We start from the raw sequence: 18,337 nt of genomic DNA on the forward strand, positions 1-18,337 counted from the left end.
ATTGCCAGATAGCAGCATGGCGTCACTGTAACCATGACAAGTGAACACTACGTCAGCTGCCTGCTGATGATCACATAATTGTGATCCTACTACAAATCCACTGCTGAGGACTTATTGGGACTTAAACGTTGGATATTATACAAGGAACAATTAACTAAATTGTGGGCGAGTCCCATCAATTCCCGCCTTTATTTACGTTCAGCCGTCAGCCTTATTTTGAACACAAATTCACCTTTCTGTCCTTCACTCCTCTCTTTAGGAAACACCATCAGAGTTTGTCTCCATTCCAGCTAGGAGCTTCTAAGTTTAGACACATCCTTTGCTAGACAGCAACAGCATGGAACTGTTGTCTTTCATCTTTACATGAATTTTCAGACTTTTCGGCAGCGTCTTCATCATGTCAAGAAAACGCTTCTTTGATAAACACTTCCTGTGCTGCTGGAATGGTGCCAAAATAAAAGCCTGTAACATTAAAAATATGCCTTCAAAATAGAAGCATGGAGGGAACGGTTATTTTACCACTAGCAAAACTAAGGCTTACAGAAAGTGATGACCTGATCAACAGTCCTTTACAAGAGTAATGTACACATGATTCAGTATCCGTACATAATGTACGCATGCATAACACATGCCTGTGCTCAGTGCAAGGTCATTTTTTATTAAACATTTCATCCGCTGTATATGATACCTCGACTGAGCAGCCTTGGTGAAGTACTGTGTTCTCTGAGGGCATTTCTAGTTACTCTTTGGCTATCCAGCGACAGCCACATTGCAACATTAAACGTGTAGGCTTTTGAGCAGGATCTTAAAGGCTTCTGTTTGCTTGTTTCGTCCCTCCATGAAGTAAAAGTATAGGCGGTGGTGAAATGTATTCCAGGGAAGGCTACTGTTGTTGATTTGGGAAATAACTCCACACAAAGGGATGTTGCAATGACTGAAAAGTATTTCCAAAGTGTTCTCTTCATGGAAAAAATGTACCTGGTGTGTGTGTGTGTGTACGTGCATGCACATGTGTGTGTGTATGTGTACGTGCATGCGCGCGCGTGTGTGTGTGTATACGTGCATGCACATGTGTGTGTATGTGTACGTGCATACGCGCGCGTGTGTGTGTACGTGCATGCGCATGTGTGTGTGTGTACGTGCATGCGCATGTGTGTGTGTGTACGTGCATGCGCACGCGTGTGTGTGTGTGTACGTGCATGCACGTGTGTGTGTGTGGGTGTGTGTGTGTGTGCGTGCGTGCGTGCGTGCGTGCGTGCGTGGGTGTGTACGTGCGTGTGCGTGTGCATTTTCTGTGTCTGTCTATATTTAATCTGTCATCTTTGTACTGCATAAAGAAATCAAAAACTCAATCTAGCTTCCTGCATCAGCACAACGAGGTGGAATTTGACTTATTGTCTGCTGTTGGAGAGAGCTCACAGACAAATGTCCGAATATCCATTTTGTTAGTTAGGTATTATTGCCAGAAGTGACTGACAGCCCACTCAAACAGCACCACACTCCACAGTGTTTCCATCAGAACACTACCGGATGTCAAGTCACCAGCAGAGGATTATTCCAAGGCCTATTTGAATTCAAGTGGGGTAGACTATTATGAGATTTTTGAATTAGTTTTCTCTTTATTCAGCACGTGGCAATGCACTATCAGTGAATCTGCTAATGACAGATCCTCACATAATAGAGACAGGCTTTATGAGAATCTCATAACCCATTTCAGGTCGCAAGAGAAAAACGCATCTCAGACATTTGTCATCCCATATCAGTACATAAAAATGGTCAGTTGTGAATTGGGGAATTGGCATTTGGAATTGATAACCTTTTTAGCCTCCATTACCTGCCACCTGTGGTCAGAGGGTTTTCTGCCTGTTCTGAAAGGCTTCACACACTTCATTCATTTTCTCGTCCTGCTTGTGTCCCGCTTTTGTGAATTCCCTCTAGGGCTGGGCTCACACTTTATCCCTCTGGTCTGGGATCTCTATCTGAACCCATGTTCATCCCAGACTATGACAAATCCAGTCTTTCTTAAACCTGACAAACCTCTGGTAGACTCACTGGGACCGCTCTGATAATAAGTTAAGATGGGCATGGGTACGGATGTCACGGTAGAAATGCCAAGTCTCCATTTTGTTTCCATCTGCTTCATGAGATCACATGAGGAGACCCTCATCTTTGTGGCTGCTCCCTCTGGCATGATTATCTTAATAATACCCTGTACTGCACGATGCCTCTATTATGTTTGAATCTTGTCGTATGTGCATGTCTGAGATTAGAGAGAAGAAAACCTGTGAAGTTTCTCCAAATGTATATGATTTCAAAATGCCCTAGGATTAGAGATGTGATGTTCATGAGCGAGTCAGTCGTTTGAACGGCTGTTTTAACTGAATGATGAGAGCCGGTTCATAGTTGTGAGCCGTTCATATGTGCAAAGTGCCCACGCTTTCCTCACATGTCATCTGTGTGGTTCATGACTCTGAATTGTTCACGCTGCCTTCATGTGAATGACTAATGACATCTCCAAGCTTGAGTTGTCCACAACATGCTCCGAGTTACCCCTGGATGACTTCTAAAAAAACGCAAGCCAGTCTTTTAAACGACTCTTTGAAAGGAACGGCTCCTCAAGATCCAGCTCCCTTCAAAGAGCCAGAAATCCCATCTCTAGTTAGGATTTTATTACTCCAGTAGTCTGAGCCTGGCCTAAGAATTTTGGTGACAGTCATTTCACAAACAAATGTCACAATGTCGGCTGATTTCGTCATCATTGTATGTGTGTTTAGCTATAGATTTAGTAAGACAGCAGCTCAGAATGGTCCCTGAACTGAATATGGAACTGACCAAAGGATGGACGTGTTCAGTATTGGGAAATAAATAACAGTGAAGCTGTCTAAATAATGATGGAGTTATCTGGACTGTACATGACAAAAACATTTAGAATGCAATAAATTTGTTGCTACTGTTCATGCTGTGGGAGGCAAACAAACTTACTGGAGAATGGAATAGACAAAGATTTTAGGAGGTGAGGCAGTGGGCCAAACAGAGTTCAGACCATCAGAAACACCACACGGGATTTAAAACGGCAACATTTCACAGGAAAATGACTGAGTCCTAAGTTAGGAGTCGATGGTACAAGTACGTCTCTTTAAGAAAATGTGTGAATTTATGTCCTATAGTGGGTGGAACACTCCGTACTTTCCATTATTTCCTTTACTTAGAACTAATATGGTGAAGCTGTCTGGATGTTATTGTTGTGAGAACACTCATACCATTAGTCTTTCTGGTGGCCTATCTAAATCCCATCTGCACTATAGAATTTTCTTAGTCACAAATTGCTTGACTTTCATCCAGTGGAATGCATAATCATCCTCTGTTAACATTTCCCCACATATTAGCTGTGAGCGCTTCGCTTAAATGTATATGCAGGTGTCAGATCTGCACCTGAGAAAACTGTCTCCAGTGTCTTTAGCTTGTCTCTGAAGTCATGAAGGGATGAATCATACACCTGGGAATAGCAGCTCACACTTTGGGTCGGTCCTTAGGCGCAAAGACAAACTGATGAATTTCATAAACTGACTTGGTGTTGAGGAAAAGGTTTCAGACGCTGTTAGACGATCTCACATTCACTTTGTGTAATGTTTTCTGTGGCCTTTAGAAGTCATCATCAGGGATTTAAAAGGCTGTCGATGGTAAAGGCAGAGCAGTGGAGGGACTGAAAAGGTGTAATTTAAAAATAATGAGCTATCTGTACGTGTTACTGATATTGTGAATCTCATCACAGTTTAACTTTATTTGGTATTTGTAAATTTCAGAGCACCATAGACATAATAGGGCTTCGAGATCAACAAATCATTTTTACTGACAGAAGCTCTCGCCACCTTTATTTACATTGTTTCTTTTTAAATTGGGTTATTAAAGAAGCCAATTTCACTGTGCTAAAGGAACCAGAACTAAGTTGGGAATTAGTTCCACATCTATTATATTTCTGTGTCACAATGGCAGCAGGATATGTGTTATGATATCCAGTTGGACTGCAGAGAAAAATGTCATTTCACTAAGTGTTGCACACTGTGGCCTTAAGTGCTGATTTTATTTTGACACCATTGTCCTCCCAGGGCTTCTTGTCATTCGTGTTAGTCTTTTCCATCTTATTTTCTTTTTATTTGTTGTTGGTATGATATCTATCTATCTATCTATCTATCTATCTATCTATCTATCTATCTATCTATCTATCTATCTATCTATCTATCTATCTATCTATCTATCTATCTATCTATCTATCTGTCTATCCATCTATCTATCTATCTATCTATCTATCTATATATCTATCTACAGTCATGGAAAAAACTATTAGACCACCATTGTTTTCTTCAATAAATTGTTCATTTTAATGCCTGGTACCACTAAAGGTATTTTACCTGAAAAATGCACTGAACAGGACAAGAATGCAGCTGAGTCCATAATACTTTATGTCCTATCTGACCTGCTTCAGCTTCATTGTATTTCCAGGTATATAAGAGGACATTTCATGTCATCAGCAGCACATGTAAAGGCCTAGAGTGGTTTCCTGCTGACATTCAAGCTGTAGCACAGCTCAGAAGTTGTCAGCTCTCACATAATGCCTAAAATAAAAGAATTATGTGAAGTCACGAAGGCTTTGTGCAGAGTATAACCTGGCCAGTGACTCCTAAATATTAGAAATTTTAGAGCTTTGCTTTTAAGTACAACTTTAAGTACAACTCAGTGGTGGAAAATACCCAAAGGAGAGCTGTGGAGTTCTAGTGACAAAACACCTTCATCTTTAGGTTTAGGTCCCTTTGACTCTCATAAAACATTTTTCCTCACAAGACTGAACACAGCATTACTTCATAATACAGTCGTGTTTACTGGCCCATACCAAGCTAAAACACTGTCAGAACACATTTGGTCAAGACTGAGATTTAATTAGACATTAAATTCTTTGTGGTATAGAATTATGGACTATGATAGAGATGTGTAAAAGTTACCTGCAGAGACAGATTTATTTTATCTCAGTTTAAAGATATTTTCATTTAATTAAAAAAAAAAAAAAAACATCCTTCAGTATTTGTTATATGACTTAAATATGGTAAAAGCATAATGTTGAAGGGTAGTTTTGGGTTATTTGTGATTAATGTAGTCATATTATCTGTAGGCATCAAGCTAGATTTGCATGCTTCATCAAGGTAAAAACTCTTAAAAAGCTATCTACAGCTTCATGCACATGAACAAATTAAAGTATACACACACAGTTATTATTTTATTATTATATTATTTTAAAAACTGGTTCGTAAAAGCTGACTTGCCTAGCTTAGAGCCTGTAAGTCTAGTGAGTTTCATGCACTAATTTGTGTTTACATCATCTTTAAATTGCATTTTTTTATTGTATTTAACTTGTGATTCATTCATTTCATTTCGTCTTTTGTGCAAATGGCCAAAAGCGCTGAAAGAAGACATTCAGTGTGTAAATACTGTTTACAGCACACACATTAGATGCAGATAGAAAAAAAGCATAGTGTGTATCTGAATGTTTATTTATTTATTTGTCTGTTTTTACATAAGATCTGTGAACTGTCATCAAAAAATGTTAAAGTAACTGTACAACTTTTGCACCTGTTACACTTTATGGCTCTTATCATTACACAAACCATGAGTTCCTGTCTGTTTCTGTCTTCATAAAGCAGTTTGCCTCCATGTGTTCTTCACTGGTACCTTCGCTGGTGCATCGGTGTGTTTCTTGGTTCATTGCCACCACCTGTTAATCAGTAGACACATTAGGAAAAGCTCCATAGCACTGCTGGAGGTCAAAAACTCTGCAGGGTACATTTAACAAGCACAGTAACTTTTCTGGCAAACGTGGCCCTTTCTTCTGTAACCTTCATCCACTTCTGTGTTTGTACTGATGAGCAAAGTACCAACAGGCAGTCAAAGAGCCCTCAAAAAACCCTCAAAGAACCCTCAAAGAGCAGATGATTTCTTCTGAACTTCATGAGACTTCACACTAGTGATGCAGGAAGTTTGGGCACAGCTTTGATGAAGCGAACAATAAATGATGCATCCTGTAGGGATTCCTTCACTGGACACACCTAAGGCTGGACTGAGACTGGACATTGTCAACCTGACAATTTAACTTTTTAATAATATAATTTTGATTTATCTAATTAAAATTATTGGATGTATTCTGAATCATTTTAAGTTCCGGAAGTCCCTTTTTACATACTTCTGGTGTTTCTTCAGAAAGACGTGTTTTCATTCTCTTGTTATTTTCTGTTTAACATGCGTCTTTGCTCACAGTCAATCAGGTACATGAGGTAAAAACCTTTTGTCCTAGGCTGGGTTTTAAGAGTTTTTTTGTTTGTTTGTTCTTGTGACTGCGTAACAGTCTAAGTAGCCTGCAGACAATCCTTAGAATACTTTGCCTTTACTCTTTACTCAGTCATGACTGGTAATTCAGCAATAAACACATTCAATTTCTCTGTCAGTTTTCAGGCTGTTAGATGTGAGTCAGTTAATCACAACAACAGCTGTGGTGTAGACCAGAACATTCTCCTTTTTTTTCTTTTTTCTTTTTTCACTTTTTAAAGGGGATCAGATGATGAAATTTAATATAAATTTAATATAAATTTAATAAATAATCACAGACATAAAAAAATGCACCCATATTATTTATACTGACATTGTTGCTTGCTAGAGGCTAAAGTATAAATGTATAATTTATCAAAAATGTAGCCTTCATGAATCGGCCCATATATTTCTCTTTGAGCAGTATTTTTTGTACATTTTTAGAATGATTTTTAATAACCTGCAACAATAAGCTGTTCCAGCAAAAGTCAATAATAATTTAATGCACTCAGATTAGAAGCAAGTTGATGAATGGCTCACACCTGAAGCAAAACATCACAGATTAAGTGTGTGAATTGTACTTACAAACTAAATTATGGTTTAATTGATCTTTGAATTGCACAAAAGATATGTGCTCGTGTAAATCTCTGGGAAACTGTGCAAAAAAAGGAAAAATAAGAGTCGATTTAAGGAGTCACATACACAGACTAATATTTAATATTCTGTTGGCCTGTTTGGGCAGTCAGTCATTTTATCTGTGCAGACACAGACTAGCTGCACAGATAAGCTGCTACAGAGCAGTTAAGACAAACTGGCAGGTGATCCAGCTGTGCAGACGTCATCAGTAACTGGCATTGCTTTAGATGATGCTTGAGAGGGATTTAGGACTGAGACAGGAGGCTCAGTGGATGATATCAGGAAATAAATGGTGTTAATGGTTCAATAATGCACTGTGTGCGGCGTATGTGAAAAGGAACATCTTTTTCTAAAACTTTTGAAGGGCACAGTTCAGGCAGTCTCTCACCGTCTGTTACCACATGGAAGCTGCGCAGACACACACTTCAGCATCACAAAAAAAGACATGACACAAACACATCATTGATGTATTTATTTATAAAATTAGATACGTTACCCCAGGACTAAATGAAGAAATAAACCTCCAAGGAGGTGCAGTTGGTTTAAAATGCTATATCTGAGACACAAGTATTACCATACGGACACAATCATTTAAATTGGGGAATTACACTTAAACATACATGAAAAAGATACAAGGGTTTTCTAATCATCAATGAGCCTTTCAACACCATTAGCTAACACAATGTAGTATTAGAACACAGGAGTGATGGTTGCTGGAAATGTTCCTCTGTACCTCTATGGAGATATTCCATTAAAAATCAGCTGTTTCCAGCTACAATAGTCATTTACCACATTAGCAATGTCTACACTGGATTTATCATTCATTTAATAAAATCTGCTTTTCTTTCAAAAATAAGGACATTTCTTAGTGACCTCAAACTTTTGAACGGTAGTGTGGGCATGTAAAGAAGATAACTTCACTTGTAAAACAGAGCAGCATTGTTGACTCTATCCTGTTGCCCCTAAGTACTGATTCAACCTTCCCTCATATGGGATGTGAAGCTCTCTTCAGTACACTTAACACAAACACATCCAGCAAAAAGCTCACTTTGAACCTGCTTTTTAAAACCATCCATTTCCTACACAATTTACCGTTGCTGGAAGGCATATTTTTCATACTTCATATGGAGTTTGCATTTTCCCTTGCAGCCTAGATATAATTTAACAAAACCAATCCAAAGAAAGGAGAATGGAATAGCAGTATATTTCATTCTAATTTTTTTTCTCAGTATGGCAGTTGTCACATTGGCTAAATGCATAGAAAAACATTCTGCATTAGCTGGACTAAGAGTGAAATGATTCATGTAAAAGTCAGGCCCATATGAAAGCTGTAGAAGGTTTGTGCAATTTGCTCTTTGATGGAACAAAGGTTGTACTGTTGATTGTACCCTGTTCTCCCCAAGTACTAATCCAGCTTTGCCTTGCAGGAAACTGTTTTGCATGCACATTCCGGATGAAATGTTCATTTTGAGCACATTTAGGCTGGCATTTCGCACTGCATCCAGCCTTCATGTTAAGCTTCAAGGAAATTCCTTGCATTTTTCATCTAGATGTATTCCCCATAGACATGGCAGGCTTCCTTGTGCAATCAGCCAATGGGATAATTCCAGCATTCTACATTCTGTGGTTGGTTACTTTAAGTTTAGGGTTCACTTGGAACCTTGTAGGAGGCTCACACTGCTGCAACATTTTACATTTCTGTAAAATTTCTAATTTCTCAGAATCTCTGCAACAGGAATTAAAGATTGCAAATGTATTCCTCACAATGGATGTATTAATGGGTGCCAGCCTGAGCTATACATCTGTTTTTGTTAACATGACCTCAGTGAAACCATGTACTTCCTTAAATCGGGAATTTGATACATCTCAAGTGACTAGGATCCATTTATAGTTCAACTTTGACAGTGTATTTAGGTTCACTAGTCAACCATGCGGTGTGAAGGCGAGGCATCTGTCTTCTACTTTCACTTTAGTATCACTGATTTGTTTTTAGCACCTGAAATGCCCCAAAACAACCTTGAATTGATCTGACAGCGGGGTGTCACTTATGTATCCTCCTGTGTATGCACTTCACTTCCATCACTCAGGCCCCCATGGCAACCTGTGAGGATTTGAAGGAGAAAGGAGGATTTGGCTGGAAGGGTCTTCTGTTTAATATGGCATTTAGTTGCGTTGCATCACCTCTGCATGAGGGATACAAAGATGTCGACCTCAACACACACACACACACACACACACACACACACACACACACACACACACACACACACACACACACACACACAGTCCCCTTTGAGAAGCTATGATTTATAGTAAATTGGAACTAATTTGTTTACATGTAAGGAAAGTGCTCAGAAGAACAGTACCTGTCTGTTCCCGGTTCTATAGTTTAATGAGGCCGGCTTCATATTCTGTCAACACACATTCACCACTCAGTTCTCTTGGGCTTTCATTTTTAATCAACACACCCACTCATGTATGCCAGTGCAGTATATTTCCATAACTGCCTGCTTACTGTTTCATCTGTCTCATGTCGGGTTACACTCACAGCTTTGTATTCACACACTTTGAGGAGATGTGGCCGTTGTTGCCGTATTCACTCATTGACAGCCATCCTCAGCCGGATGCAGTGTATTTTTGGCTGATATGCCAATATGATTTTCTTCCAAAGCCTTTGAGATTCGTAAATCCCTCAGCACTGAGGGATGCTTAGCATTGATGGGTCTGCACAACAACATTTCCATTCCTTTGGGCGCTTCGTGGAGCAAAACAATCAAGCAGGGTTAGAAAGTCACACGGTACATTACAGTGACGGATTCCTGAAAGCCAATAAAGACCCTTACATCAATGCCAGTTTCAATTGATTACTTTTAATGAGTGCAAATAAATAATGCAAGACTGTTCACACACACACACACACACGCACACACACACACACACACACACCCACACACATACACACACACACACACACTGCCAAGCAACAGAAACTTTAGCTAAGTTTAATGCCCTTCAGTTGCTTTGGCTTTCTTAAAATATCTTTGAGCAGAAATGCTTGTTAGCACTTTACCAGCCACCAGATCCCAGAAGCACCAAGAAGACAGCATCAGAGGACCCTTCATTGTATTAACTCAGAGACACTGGTCAGCATTTATGAAAGTATGTGTAAGATTTGTATTCATTTATGTGACATCCAAATTATCCCAACCTTCTCATGCATTGCCCAGGGAAGGTCAGTTTTCTTCTGCCTTTTGCTTCTCCTTTTCAGGAAATTGCTTAACAGGACAATCATTTTTTTCTCAAAAGGATGGGGCCTTATACATTAATATGTACAGCATATCAACAACCATTTCTCTGAGATTTTGCTAAAAGATAATTGTGAACATTCCCAAACCTTCCATTTTTGTAACTCAGTTTATTTTCTCTTCAAAGTCACATTGTTTCCTAAAAAAATACATAAATGCCACCATAACAGATACTTGCACCATTCTAGTGTCCTCTGCAGGTACTAGACTTTTAGTTTTTCTGATGTATAATTTTATGTTCATGTTAGTGTTAAGTTGGGCTTAGTTTATTACTGCCCAGATTCTTTGGGAACTCCCTCAACGATAAGATGATCTCTGCTGAATCTAACTATATTAGCATCACAGATTTATTTCCCAACAGAAGTAATGTGAAAGAAAACTGGTCATTGACACTCATGCTGCCCAGATAATGAGCTGTACTGATCTGAGACCACCAGAAGACTGACAGTGTTGGTCCCTTGTTCAGACCCATGCTTTCACTGTCAACCACTTCTTGTTGTCAGTGGGAATAATGATTATTATCTCTCACCTCACACCTCTGCTGTCAGTTCTGACATTGTAACCTGAAACCTTGTGGAGTGGAGGTGAAAGTATTTGACCTTTTTATTTTTCTTTTACAAGAAAAAAACATTATTTTCCCTTTCTATAATAACAGTTGACATACTCAAATAAACCAGTACCATAATCATTCCCTTCTACCATGTAGTTTAAGTGGCCTAAACTGAACCAAACATATCCAGAATTAATGTTTTGTCAAAAAGATGCATCGCAAATGACCAGTTTTGTCCTTGAGCTGTGAAGACATGTTGGGCCTTCTACTAAATATCAGTTTTTTCTCTAAAGATGTTTAAATATTTAGCAGTTATTTTAGCAGTTTTGGAATGCTTTTAACCGTATCGTGTCTTCAAACAAACCTGAGCAAACTTGTTAGTAAGTCGAATGTACGTAATAAATATTGCAGCCACTTTCAGACAGATCAAGCTGTTGCTTTCTGCAGAGTTGTTCACAGAATAAGAATAATGTAATGTTTGGTTTTCTATTTTTCTTGCCTCGTTATTTGTGGAGAAATCCACATGTCCAACCTTTAGGCCACCGCAACCCCACAGTGTTTGTGTTTGCATCTCCATTTCATCTCATATAATGTCGTCCTCAAGGTGTGAGGAAGTAGCAGAGATGGCATTGTCTTCCTCCACGCAGTGCCGCCAGTGGGGTGCTTTGCATTAAGGCTGGAATCACAGTAGATCTCTTCCTCAGCGTGGATCTTGTCTTACAGTGTATGCATGTATATTTCATGAGCATATGAAAATGCAAACTTCAGCTGTCTCACTGTATTCTTCTTTCTTTGATGGAAGTTGAAGATGAAGACATTTTGACCATCTGTTATTCATCAGCACTGCAACACCACAACATCGAAAATGCAAGATTTAGACAGGAATAGTCATGCAATAATTTCTACCTCCCTCATTTCTTTATGCAGCAATAGGACGAGTTCCAGAGGCTGGTCGGTGGGTTGCTCTCTCCTCACCTCCACATATCCAACTGTGTCATTGCTTGTGGAATTAACAAATACTGGCTCAGGGTTAATTTCTTATTGTTGCTCATCCGTCTCCCCAGCCTTCATTCTCTTTTACTACTTTGCCTGCTTTGCATTCTGAATTCACTGATTAAGTAAACCTGATTAGCTGAGCTGCCACTCCCAAATTCACTCCTCAGTTCCAAAGAGGCTCTCTCTCTCTTCATTTTCCATTTCTCTATTTTGTCTTTCAAACAGATGAATGGATGATGAGATTTGACAGGCTCATTTTTACTGAGAGGGAGGTATTTTCCTCCTTCTGAGTTTTGCACTGATGAATGCTGCCAAAACCAAGAAACCTGCATATGACCCATTTGCAACATAACCTGCAAACTGCTATTCTTTTTTCCCCTTCAGCATCAGAGAAGTTCTTTGTTGATGGTGTTTAGGAATTATCAAGTGCTAAATCTTTTGCTTGGAAAGATACAGTACAGTACTGGTTCTCTTGTCTTTCTATCTGAATGGTTTCTTCTTTTTTTCTTAAAAGCTCACAAACCATTCATTCGCACACACCCTTGTTATACCATTAAACGTTTGTTATGCAATGACTACCTTTTTTTTTTCAATTAAAATTAGAATACTTTTGCACATTTTGAGTAGTAGACTATGCATATGTCCAACTTTGAGAATTTTCCTGTGCATGGGTGCTCTGACTTCTCACTGGGTGCTTTTATACTACTTGGAAAATTCATATTTTAACATTCTGACATCCATTGTATTTATATTTGATCCTACTGTGAACTCCATTAAAATGCCAACATGCTTAGCATCCCTCTGATCAACTCCATAAAAGCTTTTATGATATATATTGTATTAATATCTGGAGACTTGGTCAGACTCACACTCCATACTCAGCACCTCTATAGAGCACAAATTCTGCAGATATGTCAAAATGCTCAAGTTTACATACTATTCATTTGTGGGAGGGCTTTGCTGGTGACCACACCGTCAAGGCAACACTTCACCAGCAACGTTCCAGCAGCAGTGACACTCTAACCCACCTGGCTTGAGCTCAGTGGGACCAGCATGATTTTTTTCAGCAGGACAATGAGCCAAAACTCCTCCAGGCTCTGTAAGGGCTGTTTGACCAAGAATCAGAGTGATGAAGCACTGCAGATGACCTGGCCTCCACAATCACCAGACCTGAACCTGACTGAAATGGTTTGGGATGACTTGGAGCTCAGAGTGAAGGGAATGAAGCCAACAAGTGCTCAGCATGTGTGGGAAATCCTTCAAGATTGTTAGAAAACCTCCAGCTGATGAAGCTGAGTGTGTTAATAAAGCAGAAGGTGGTTATTTTTGATGAATCCATCCATCCATTATCTATACTCTGTCAGCTGACTGAGGGTGAAGGCAGAGGACACCTGGACAGATAGAGACAAACAGTCACACTCACATTCACACCTACGGACAATTTAGAATCACCAGTTAACCTCAGCATGTTTTTGGACTGTGAGAGGAAGCTGGAGAACCTGGAGAAAACCCACCATGCACAGGGAGAACATGGAGACTCCATGCAGAAAGATCCCAGGAAGACCGGGATGCAAAACGGGATCTTCTAGCTGCAAGCCAATCTGCAGCTTTATTTTGATAAATTGCTTTCTTTTTTGCTTTCCACATAATTTTGGATATGTTTAAAAAAAAAAAACAGCAAACAATGAAAACCACCTGAATGAACAGGTGTCACCAAATTTTAAACTGTGTCTCACCAATCAGGGCTGATTAAAAAACGTTTAACTGACTGGTGATGACACACAGCTAAGCTCGATCCTTGGTTTAGGTCTGCTGTCACACAGGTGTCATTAAGGAGTAGCACAGTTTGTCACAGGATGCTAAAAATGCACATTTTTAAATCATTTTCCTTGTAATCTGCAGCATTATCAATTAATGACTGATTAATAGATTACAGTAAGTGAGCACAGTGGACATCTTTGCTGCTTTAGTCATATAGTAAGGGTCATAAAGACAGCTCTGTTAAATGTGCAACAGGGGGACACTGTCCAGTCAAACGCGGAGGTCATTAAGCATCACAGAAGTCTTTGTCATGGTAGCCCATTACTAGCTAAACCCCAACAATGCTCTGTGCCAACACAGAACTGCTCATGGTCGATGTGCCCACCTTCTCAGGTAGTGACAGTATTAAACAGTAAGAGGCACCGCCTAGTGGAACAACCAGGTGCTACATCTACTCCACTATACCTGAGTGTGTATTATTTATTAAAATGGTATCAGACGCTGTTAAATGACACTCACTGTCAGTAACAGCTGATCAGTATATCCCTACTTTTAATTGGTTCTCCTCATGCAGTGCAAACTCCATTCAACTTCTAAAGTGTTCATTCCTGCACAGGGAGTAGCTGCACATCATTTTATTATGAGGACGTTTACTGTTTAATAGTTAGAAGGTTTTATGCAATGTTATGTATTAAAAATCCATCCATCTCCACTGTGTTTTAACTCGCCAGCTGTATTCATATCTAATGTATAGTGGCAATGTGTAAGAAGGTTTATGAGTTAAATGTGATTCAAGCTCCTATGTCCTTTATATACATATTATGACAAATGCATCCCAAGATCATGTCAATCAGCAGCAGATCATGCAGCAATTACATGCATGTTCTTCACCACATGCTTCCCAAGCTTTACATCATTCTGACTCCATTTATGGTTTTTGTGTTTGTTTTTTTTTTTGGTTTGTTATTTTGCTTGTTTTTATCCATTTCTCCATCGCTTCATAGTACATAAATGATGGGAGGTCAACATCAGATGAAGAACTATTAAGCTGCCACAAAAGTAACTTTCCTTCATGTTGGAAAGCGAGCCCGTTTTTAGCGCTGTCAGCACTCTCTCCAGTTCACTCACTATAAGGCTCAGTATGTTACCAACCAAACAGATGGAATCCTTCAGTGTTTGAATTTCATCTGTGAAAATGGTTTATTTAAATATTATTCTGATATTATCATTATAATACAAACTGTTGCAATGTTCCAGTACAGAAGCCTCACACAATACCAAAGAAAAGAGAATTCATCAGAATTTTTGACAGCTCAACAAACAGACAGGACCGCATTGAAATGAAATACATTAGAAGAAACAAATACATCTAGAGTGGATGAGTAGAGTGGCATATAAAACAGAACAGAAAATGGCTGTGTGATGTTTCTGAAGTAACATCCCTGGATGAAGGAACTGCTGCTCTAGCCGTCGTTGTGAACTGTTCTCCTCTTTGGTAATAGAGACCTCAGTGCTTGTAAGCAACTCAGCCTCCATCGATACCCAAACTAAGCGTCATTTTTCATCACTCCGATCGACCACAATATCAAATCAATCACCGCTCCAATCTCTCCTACTGTGTTATTCACTATGTTGTAAGGACCCACAATCAAGCGGGTCCCCTAGATTAAGATGAAAGCTTTGTAAAGGAGATGTTTCTAATATATATATAGAGAGAGTTTTTTTTTTGTCATATACATTTTTACTCAAGTTCATTTTGAAGAGATGAAAACCCACTTTGGACTTGTTAACACTTGATTATGAGTACATGACACCATTGTTACAAGTACAGAACATCACTGGCCTCTGCCTTTTTAAATGGATTTTTTTTTTAAAAAACATGTTAACATGCTGATTATTTCATTTACAAGTTGTACAGGTCTGTAACTTTTTACATGAGGGTTGGACACGCTGTCCACTCAGACTGTGCACACTCTCTCCAAAGTGCTCGAGCACACTTCTAACAGAGTCGACATTCAAATCCCATTCTCAGTGCCTTAAATAAGCTGCTTTTTTTGTTATTTTTTTTCCTTCAAACTAAATGTTTTGAATCGTATTACATAACGCGTCTCATTTGAAAAGAATCCGTGCCCAGTAACAGCAGAGTGGCGTATATGTGACAGTGGTTCTGGTTTAACTGTCCAAATTCAGCCTGAGCTGTTTGGAACTTGAGGGATTAAACAGGGCCGCCCTCTATCGCCTACACATCTTGTTCTCTGGCTGGAAGCTGCTGATCAGAAGATGTCTCTGCTCCTATCCTAAAGCACAACACACCCTGTCAGCCTCTGCACCTCTCTGCTGAATCAACAAGTTTCCCTCCATCGTTCTTTGGGAAATGCGATACAACTATACATGGGAAGGGATTTCAGCTGAGCAAAGCGGAATAAACGCTCAAAGTGAGGTGAATATTTTGCTTTGTGAGAACACACAGCAATGTAAGTATTGCAAATTTTATTTGTATGAATGTTAGATTATGCCATACAACAAATGAAGAACCAGAGAATCATGCTATATGTAGACCAACTAAATGTTTGGATTTTACCTAAGCAACAAATATGATGTGCTAAGGGGCCAGCGTCTGCTGAAGTAAAATATTGATCTCATTGCAGGGCGACTGCTGCACTCTGACAGCACGATATTCATGGTGGATAACATCCACTTACAGTACCTTTCTTGAGACATAAATCAGCTACTCTATTATTCATAAATATTTCAGTTAGAAGTAGAACATCCATGTTTCTGATGGATGCACATGATTCCCTCTTCAGCTCAAAAGTAAACAAAAACTAAAGAATCATTATTGTTTTGAAGGTTAATCTGGATCGCATTAATGATCTAAATATAGGCGTAGTGTGCACTATGAAACCCAACCAGTCGTCTGCCTGTGTTTGTGTCAGATTGTCAAAGCGTTTTGCTCATAAATGCTCTGCGTGAATAAAAATCTCTATGATATACCATCTGAAAATAAAGCTAAAAATATATTATTGTGAGATCTAAGAGAAAAGATTTCAACCAAACTCCTCATTTCTCCCAAACTTGGGTCACTTATAATGTTGAGTCTGTTCTCTGTGTTTTACTGACTCTCCTGTCACCACCCTCCCACTCAAACATCTCACCTTAAATGTGCAAATATGTGTGTCTGTGTGTTGGAATCAACATAACTAGCAACGCTCATGATCCACAGTGGGTAAATACTCATTCCTCCTGTATAATAATGAGACATAGCAGGGAGGTGCACAGCAACTGAAGCATGCCATTTAGAAATGGTGCAGGCCATTTAAAATTAATCATCCAATGGTCACATATCAGAATTTTGAATGACTCATAAATTGTGACATCCTTTTTATTCCTACCGAGGATGCAATACAAATTAAAATGACAAAAGGACAATTTGTTTTTTCACACCAAAACTAACACATTAAAATAAAGCTAAAGTTAACATATTGTAACACTGAACTCCAAGTGTTGACTTATGCTGTTCAAATATTTTCCTCTCTTTTAAGCCATCAGACCAATAAGCATGCACATCTGTATATGTAGCACTAACAAGATGGAAAATTATGCACATTAGCAATTTGGATGGCCAATACAGCTGAAAGAAAATGGAAATTTAACATTTGTTAACCCGATGGTCAGTGTTAACAGTCTAAATTAACACATACTTGAATTTAATTTATCTCTTTGAGAGGGCTAGAGTGCCTATTCACAATGAAGTTCCATGGCCAATATGATGAGTGGCAGCTATGTATACAGCACATACATTAATTCTAGGTGCTTCAAAGAAAACAGATATATATCTGGAATCATATATATATTACACAAATATAGATTCTTCTTTTTTCTTGTTCACTTTTGAGCAATGAACACATGAACTGGAACAGCGAAACCATAAGAAAGTCATTCTTCCATGAGAGTTATCCAACAAGGTACAGAGTCCAGTTTTCACACCGGAGCGTTGCACCTCGGATGGTGTTCAGTTGACGTCTGTACAAAAGGTAATCCGACTGCTTTAAATGTGACTGGTGTTTACAGTGACTAATAACAATGTGCTGGGTGCAAGAGCAGTGGTGGCGAGGAAATGCAGGGCTAGCCGCACCGTCTGCACGGTGGCAAGGAGGGAGATGGAGGGGGGGGTGGGGGGGAATAAAACAGGCAATTTTTCTTGTTCGCTTTGAGAGCAAACAGAGATACAGAGAGAGAGAGAGAGAGAGAGAGAGAGAGAGAGAGAGAGAGAGAGAGAGAGAGAGAGAGAGAGAGAGAGAGATCTGATGTCAGTTCTTCAAATTATAACAAGGCATCCCTCACCAAACCACACACCAGGAGGAGGACAGCCAGTCCATAGCTGGATGATATTCTTGTACCTGTGAAGACAAGAAACAGAGCATTGAAAACATTGTTAACAAGACATTTTCTTTCACAAATTACAAGTGTAAGAAAGGATAAAATTAGACGATTCTCAAAGGAGAAAAACCAGCAGCAGATATTGGATAATACTGGGGGTCCTCCACTTACGTCAGAGTTCCGTTCCTACTGATCTACGGAAGTCAATTTTTGCCACAAGTCGGAACTCCGATGAAAATGTAAATGTAGCCATTAGGTGCATCACAATATCGATCAGTTCTTCATAAAGTCATGAATACCAATGACTTTTATGCATGTATGAATCATTTTACTAGAAGATAACAGAATATTGTAACAG

At 39.2% G+C, this 18,337-nt stretch overlaps 1 protein-coding gene across 1 annotated transcript in view; it reads right to left on the reverse strand.

Moving 5' to 3' along the window:
• Positions 1-14,767: 14,767 nt before the first annotated feature.
• vstm2a (V-set and transmembrane domain containing 2A) overlaps positions 14,768-18,337 on the reverse strand; it is an 86,881-nt gene continuing 83,311 nt past the window's right edge. Inside the window, exon 5 of the mRNA XM_023265455.3 lies at positions 14,768-17,999. Within this exon, the coding sequence (XP_023121223.1) occupies positions 17,923-17,999 (77 nt within the window). The 3' untranslated portion in view covers positions 14,768-17,922. The remainder of the gene's footprint in view (positions 18,000-18,337) is intronic.

Source organism: Amphiprion ocellaris, chromosome 22, assembly GCF_022539595.1.
Source record: "Amphiprion ocellaris isolate individual 3 ecotype Okinawa chromosome 22, ASM2253959v1, whole genome shotgun sequence".
NCBI lineage: Eukaryota > Metazoa > Chordata > Actinopteri > Pomacentridae > Amphiprion > Amphiprion ocellaris.